At 33.2% G+C, this 8,456-nt stretch overlaps 1 protein-coding gene across 1 annotated transcript; it reads right to left on the bottom strand.

Annotated features, from left to right (window-relative positions):
- Positions 1–1,965: 1,965 nt before the first annotated feature.
- On the bottom strand, positions 1,966–7,926 carry LOC114253713. Its single transcript, XM_036289896.1, has 8 exons — positions 7,544–7,926; positions 7,011–7,223; positions 6,528–6,781; positions 6,003–6,200; positions 4,125–4,454; positions 3,534–3,798; positions 3,279–3,454; positions 1,966–2,945 (listed from the first exon to the last, which is right to left on the bottom strand). Exons 1-8 carry the CDS (start codon positions 7,629–7,631, stop codon positions 2,775–2,777), a joined length of 1,695 nt encoding a protein of 564 aa, XP_036145789.1. The 5' UTR covers positions 7,632–7,926; the 3' UTR covers positions 1,966–2,774.
- Between the last annotated feature and the right edge of the window lie 530 nt (positions 7,927–8,456).

The following is an 8,456-nucleotide window of genomic DNA, read 5'->3' as shown; positions in this document are numbered from 1 at the left end:
TCTTACTTCTTGGATGGATATAATACACATTCGCTTGACGTTGGGATGAGATGGATTGCGTTTTGGAGGATTTGCGGTACGGAGAGCATAAATTATAAAAAGGATTAAAAGACATAGATGAAAATGAGAATAGCGAAACAGGATAGAGGATCAAGAGGAAATTCAGGATCAGGAGAGTGAGAGAAAGAAAGGATTCTCAGTTGCTGGATCAGGAAACGTTGGCAAGTCCATTACGAGGCGATAAACGTCCATTAATATTTCTTTTTAAAACTAGTAAAATTCCAGTTTGAAGCTAAAGATTTTTGTGTGTCGCTGTTTTAAAAGAGAAACATAACGGAAGTGGGACTTTTTCATTGTTACGTGTTTATCAGGATTAAAGTGCTTCGAGTTACGTATCGATTTAAAAAGAAAAAAAAGTATCGATTTTTTCGTATCAATTTCCGTGTATCAATTAAAAAAATTCTTCGCGCATTTATTAATTTATAGCATCTGAATAGTCAAACTAGTAATGGATTGTCAACTACAACTGGATTCTGTTGGAAGCATTTGGTTTACAACTCTAAAGTTTCTCGAACTTTAGTGAAGATAAATTTTTTGAATCACATTTTTTAAGGACGGATTTTTGGCACGATATTTATTCTCTTCTTGATACAACATCAATATTAGACTCAATTTTGTTAGTTATTACGTATGAAATATTTCATATTTAGTGTTAATTTGAAAGGTGGAAGTGATTCTTTGGAAAGACTGTCGCATGCCTAATAATTGAATATTCGATAAAAACTCGGCGATCTAAAAGTCAATTATTGAAAAAAACCGTGTTTCTCCATAACTCTGTTTTCTCGACCAATCGTGATCGTCAAGTGCATCTTTTTCTCGCGTAATTGTAAACCACAGTGCGAATCTTCAGGATCTTTAACTGGCATGAACAAGAGGATGGTACGTTTGAATAACGCAACCCTGTCTGTCATCTTGACGGGAACCGGCCTCAAAATTTTAGAGGATCTCCGTACGAACGTTACTTTGGACAGGATTCTCCGAATATGTTTGGATTAGGACAGGATTCGGCTGGGAGGATTTCGGAAACGGGATAAATTAGTATGCATGGACGGATATTTTTGGATATAAGGATAAAAAAAAATTGCCTGCGGTATTCACTGGATCGTGTTCGAGCGGATCACTCGGATTCAATTAAAGGGAACGATATGCAATGTGGAAGAATGTGGATTTGGAAGCATGATATCGTTCGCGCTTCATAGGGTTCACGGATTTGTCTCCTAGGTCGGACGGAATTTGGACTCGTGTTTATCGGGATCAATTGACAAGATAATTTGGATGTCATTTTTCTCACGGATGAAATGAAAAGCGGATAAGATGGTGGCTTGCCGTAAGGTATTTGTGCAAACAGTTTATATCTGAGATACTATCGATATTTATTTCTGCATGCTCTCTTCGAAAATATTCTTATATTCGTATTTTCATTTTTATCACCAACAAGGCAAATGCAACTTAGTAACACGCAACATACAAAGCCTGCCTCGATAAAAGTTTTAAAATGTGGTTTGCATTAATAATCGATCCTCCCTGTGTTCAGCTTCATTTTCATTGTTGCGAAATTTGTCATTCATAACTCACAAGACAGATCTCGCAACAATAGCAATAACTAGTTTGATAACATATTCTGCCTTTTTTTGTTCGATTAACACAGATAAGTATATTTTTTATATTTTATGTGTTATTTCTGTGTTATTATATACATATGTATTGTTCTTCTATAGTTATACGAACGATGTGTAGCAGTAAGGAGATATAAATAGCGTCGAATCTATACGGTCTCGCATAGTGTGTATTTATCCACATATGTCTGAAACGCGATTAAAATTGATAATAACGGTTTCTCTATTGCGCATATTTTGTGCATATATTACATACAAATTTATTTTACACACACACACACACACACACACACACACACACACACACACACACACACACACACACATGAATATTAATATTTTATTATTTCGCGCATATTGTACATACACACCTAAGTATTTTCTGCGTTGTACAGGACGTACAATTTAGGGTGTACTTTACTACAACTAGGTGCACTAAATATAACACCGATTGCTTCACACTTTCATTAAATAGGATTCTCCTAACGTGTTGTCACCTCTTTGAATTTTCTTTTCTTAACATAGTATCTCTCCCTTTCCTAAATTTTTGTGAATTATTAAACTGGCAAATGGGACAATTTGAAATAAATAATGTCAAGCACAATATTGTTTTATACAATTTTCCTGCAACTATTGTCTATGAATAGGTTTATTTCAAAATTATGTTTAAGATTTAAGGTTATTAATTAATGCCTTTGTGGGCTGTAAATAAAGGAAGTTGTGAACCCGTGTTCCTCTTCTTGGTAAGTATTATACTTGTTAAAATTTTGATCACGTGTCTTTTAGTTTGTCTTATTAGCACACAATAAGCGGATGGCTATATTCTCAAGTTCAAAAATACAAAATTAAGCATCCAGAATCTTAACGATTATTGTATTTGTACCTATAAGAGGCTTGTATAACTTGAATGTATCAAAAAGTTAATATATTAATATTTAATAAATTATTATTTTTTATAGTAATTTTATAATAATTGGTTTAATGTAACATTTATATGTATCATATTTTTGAAAAGTGCTGATGCTTTATTTAATTTGCCACATAATACATGCTTTAAATACTACAAAGTTCAGCATAGACAACAATTTTATCCGATGTTCACATCTCCCGAATGGGCGTAATAACGAGCTCCTTGATAAGCACATTCTCCGGAGTCTGCAACGCGTAAAGAATAGCATCCGCTACGTCTTTCGGTTTCAGGGCCAGGCGTGAATTTTCCTTCAACCACTGCTGGGTCATTTCAGTCTCCACTAAGCCTGGACAAATGCTCTGTTACGAAAAAAATGAACTGTTAACGGATAACAAAGATAAGAAAATATCTTGCCAAGTGATTTTTTGTTCTTTTTCTGAATTGCTTTTCATCTTTGTTTTTTATTCGAATATTAAGATATTGTTATTTGTGAAGCGATTCTTTTAACATTCTATTTTGTATTTTGCTCATAAAATCTTTAGCTATCAAAGCTAAACTTTTTTTCAGTAACGCAAAGTAAAATCACAATTTGAAGAAGCTACAGCTTTTTATTGTAGAATCATCAAGATTGATATTTTATACATAAATGCTTAATAAATTTGTTACAATGCGACTCGTATGAAATTACTTACGATCACTTTGATGTTGGACTCATTCTGCGCCAATTCCAAACGAAGCCAGTCTGTCAACACGGCTAGCGCGGATTTACTGCAAACGTACGCCGGAGAGATAGGTCGGTCGGAGACGAGAGGCAACCATTTCAGGCCGCATATATCATTGATATTAACAATGCAGCCGTTATCGACACCTAATATTATTTACAGATATTACAGATACATCAGATGTAGAAATGATTTAAAAAAATTTTTCTTGAAATATACTCTTACCTTTGTTCTTCATTAACAACAGAATTTTCTTAGTAATCCATGATAAGCCGAGCACGTTGATGTCAAGAGACTTCTTTAGTTCCTGTATTCCACCGTTGATGCTGGACCAATCTATGCTAACTCCAGCGTTATTTATTAAGATGTCTACACTACCTAGATTCTTCTCTATCCACTCGGAGGCAGCTTCAATCTCGTTCGGAAGGCTCAGGTCGCATTGAAGAGGATAGAGCTTGCCGGGTTTGCTCTTCAACTCGTCCACAAGAATCTACAAAGATCATGATAAAAATGACTAACTTCCAAATACTTTGTATTTATTTTATTCTATTCATAATTGTATTTTTAGTAGAGTATTCCTTAGTGAAAATTTTTCTCAGAATTTTTATACGAATTACAAGACTTCAGAAACATTGATAAAGTCTATTAAGAATGTTTCAGAATTTTATATATGAAAAATTCTAAAAAAATATGTAGACTCAATATTTTTGAAAAATGTCCTAATTTGTGTTAAAAAATCTGAGGACTTAAAAAATTACAAGATTGTACAAAATTTCTGAAAAAATATTTATCAAGATTAGGTGGCGTTGAACATACCTTCAACTTATTTATATCGCTGGAGAGACCAACAACTTTGAGTCCCTTTAACACCAATTCTTCGACGATTAGCTTGCCGATCGCGGAGCAGGCGCCAGTAACAACGGCAATTTTGTTCGACAAATTCATACTTGAAGATTTGGCGTTTATGTAAACTCGGGAGAAGAAATTGCTGCTCACTGCCACGAGTAGCTTCTGCATGCCGATCCGCATCCTCGACACCTTTTTATACCACTGAAAATCTGGACCTCGATTCGGAGGTCGCGCATAATCTACGTCTGGATGGTTCACTGCCTTCTGGATGATGTATTCCTGTGCGAGTATTGCATATTATTCGCGATATTACTGTTTGTTTTCGACATGTAAGCTTTGCCCGAGAGAAGGGTACCTCATTTAAAATTTAGCGCCGCGCTGGCTCACAGATAAAACGTATCGCCATTATCAAGACACGCTTGCGAACATTATCGGAAACAAAATATTAATTAAAGTAATGAAAACTACTAATTAAAGCTAATTAAAATATTCCTTATTTATCGACGCATACGTTATGCAGTAGACTACATATTTGTACCATGTAAGATTCTCATATTCTTTGTCTAATTTCCTTTAAATTAACATTGTCTAAATATATGAAAGTGTTTGTATTTCAATTTGCGTACACAAGGTAAAATATTTCAAATAAATAGAATGTCTAGAAAAATATGGTGGATTTTTCTTCCCTTTTGTCTCATTTCTCAAGAAAACGTTTCATTTCGTCATACTTTTGTATTTGTATTTTTCATAGTTCCCATATTTTTTTAAATATTCAATCGATATATATGTTATGTATTTAAAACTTACTTTGTATATATTTAACTTTTATTATAGGTTATATTTTTTTAAAAACTTGTTATTTTTTTTAGTTTTCTAACTTTAGCGCAAATAAAATTTTATATTTATATTTTTTTAAATATTGTCTTTAAAAATACTCGATGATAAAAAGATACACTCGCATAACGTCAGTAGTCACAAAAATAAAAATAAAATTAGTGTCAGCGCTGAAAAATTTGTTAATTATAATTTAATTTTAAAACGATATATATCTTCAAATTATAATAAAAATAACATAGGTCGCTGAGAAAAATTCGAAGATTTTTGAAGGAAACGATAAGACGTTCTGCGGTATCTTTACTGAAAGTATTTTGCGTCAAAAATTTCAGAGAATGTGAAAGATATTTCGCGAAACGATCAATGACCCGTTCCATCGGCAAATCTGCAAAATTCGATGCAGTTCGACGAGAAGATTCGCAAGTGATCACAAGTATTGCATGAGAAAGCGTCTTCGCTATTTATCTCCTCTGTTTTGCAAGCGATCTTCTCAATTGGATGGATTATTTTCTGCGAAAATCATAATAGGAACTCTCATGTTATTGCATCGTTAAAACAAGACGTCGTCCAGCAATAACAAATTTCTCAGTAACAACTTCCAAAGTTTATTACAGGATTGAGTAAAATATAAATAATTTATAATAGTATATAAAATAATATGAATTATGTGTATAATTTATAATATGATAAAATAATTTATAATATGAATTATGTGAATTACGTGAATTATGTTTTACGTATTATTTAAATAATCCGTGAATTAGAAGATTGAGATTGGAAAATTATATATCTTGCATTTTTTATTTCCAAAATAATATATACTTTTATTTTATTAATACTAAAATTAAATGTATTAACAATCTTATAACTTTATTATTATTTTTGTATTATATTATCTAATTTAAAATATAATTTTTTTGAAAATCGATTACCACGATTCGCCCAAAGGTCGCAACACAACATCCTGTATCTGCGGGAAGAAGAGATATTACTCTTTTAGATTTAATTTTGTTTTTTTGAATTATAGAGAAATATTAGACGTAGGTATACAGTATGACATACCAGAACGTGAGGAGGATTGGATAACACGTAAATTACCGCTGCTGCAACGTCGTCTGGATCCAAAGTCGGGGCCGCCGCCATCGCTTCCGGGGAGAACATACTATAGGAAGCCATGAATTCCGTCGCGACTAAACCAGGGCTGATGTTCTGCGCAAAATAGAAATGTAAGTCACATGATTTTTATTTGGCCTAAGTTCTTGTTTACCTGTAAACGTGCAGACTAACTTCATAATTGAATTGTATAAAATAATTACACGTTAGTATAATAGAAAGTGAATCTGAAAGTAAATATTTGAACAAAACATTGTATGAACACAATTTTGAATTACGATATGTTAAAAAATAATTGTTTATTTTTTATTAATAATTTATGTTGATAATTTTAATTAGTAAATTTTACTGTATTAAAGAATTTTTTAATGTAATAAACGTTTCGAAAAATAGCCATTTTACTCCATATCTCAAATATCTTACCGTGACGCGTATACGCGTGCCCGCAAGTTCGTGTCGCAAAGTCATGGCGAGGCCGGTGATGGCACGCTTTGACGCCGGATAAACGCTGAATCCCGGGATAAAGGGTACCCTCTCGGCGGCCAAACTATTCACGTGAATCACGACAGCATCCTCAGCCTCGGTTTCGCGCATCATACGTACAGCCTCGCGCGTGCAGAGACAAAGTCCCAAGACGTTCACATCAAACACCGACTGCCAGTCCTCCAAAGTACCATCTACAAACGATAAAGATAAAATAATACTTGTAATATCCCGGTAATAAATTGTGATATTTCGGTATTTTATCTTGCTCAACGAAATTATGATTAAAAAAAAATAATTATCCATTGATTAAACAGTTTGAAGAATTTGAAAGAAACGTACAAAAATTTCTTCAGAAGAAGGAAAATTAATATCAATTTTGCAGAATTTTTAATCCTAATGATTTAAATAAAAAATGTTTACCTATGAGCGAGGATTCCTTGGTGATACCAGCGCTGTTGACGAGAACACTTATTGGACCGAGATTATCCTTCACCCATGCAAATGCCGCGATTATACTTTCTTCCTTAGCGATATCGCATTCCACGGGATGAAGTTTTCCCGGGGAATCCTCCAAACTATCAGCGATTTCCTTAACTTTCTCTACTCTCCTTGCAAAGCCTGCCACTATCATACCTGATATAATAAAACGTCGTATCTATGAGTTCCATATTACGTTAATTCTGATAAATTTTTTTATTATTTATAATTTCTCTCATAAGACCTTTAATGCGACATTTTACAAGCATTTACATCCCAAATTGTTATCTTGTTTTTGTTCGAATATTTTGAATATAATAGTGATTATTATATTTTCCAATTAGCGGACGATACGGCGACGATTACTTCGGCTCGAGTCAAGATATACGCGTCAAGATTGCAAGAGCAAATTTTTCACCCAGTCAGAAGTAAAGTTCAATGCAACGTTTATTTATAACATCGGAACACTTTCTCACCTTGTCTAACGAAACTTCGCACGATCGCTGCACCGATTCCGGCACTGGCACCGGTTACCACGGCCACTTTTCCGACCCATCGCTCCATCTTCGTGCAATGAGATTCGAAATCTGACTGGACCACTAAGACCAGAAACCTTCGGAACGAGATCACGTTTACAAGCCTCGGATACACGATATGTGAAGAAATGAGGCCAGCCGTCCGATCAGGTACGAAATCCGATAGTCCCTAACTGACCACTACTTGGCCTCGATCAGATTACATCTATTACACTTGTTTATTATATTGAATTTCGATCTTTGTGATGAAAAAATGGGTATATTGATTAAAAAGAGAAGAATTTAGTTTAAATCATTATTTATCTTTTTTTGTTTGAATGTGCTCGTATATCGTCTATATAAAGATTTGTAATTATATTATTCGTTTTTTATTTATTGGCAAAAATTTTATCCAATTATCGCATTTTTCAGATAATTGATTTAATTATACGTATTGTATACATTTATTAATTAATATATTTCTCTCTGTTTGTCAATTTAATTTTATTAATTAGATATATTTTTTTTAATTAGTTTTATACAGCTAGGAATAATTTCTTATTAAATCACAAAAATTTTATAAATTTTTCGAATTGCCAGTTAAATTTCTCTTAAATTTAATCAAAGATAATTATTGCGTAATATTTAATTACTTTCTGCCATCATTTTCGTAAGCGCATCTCAAGGCGCTCAACAAAGAGCACTTATCAATTGAGCTTAACTAACATCAGCTAACAACTGCATATATAATTATAACGAGCCATCTGTGTCAACATATGTTACTTATAATTATTTCTCGGATGACATCGTCGTAAAAATTACGTTCAAACTCGAGCATTCTCCGTCCAATACAAACGTCTGAATAATTACGTTA

Source organism: Monomorium pharaonis, chromosome 1 (assembly GCF_013373865.1).
Source record: "Monomorium pharaonis isolate MP-MQ-018 chromosome 1, ASM1337386v2, whole genome shotgun sequence".
Classification (NCBI taxonomy): domain Eukaryota; kingdom Metazoa; phylum Arthropoda; class Insecta; order Hymenoptera; family Formicidae; genus Monomorium; species Monomorium pharaonis.
Note: the sequence above shows the minus strand (reverse complement) of the source record. Positions and strands in the feature narration are given on the sequence as shown.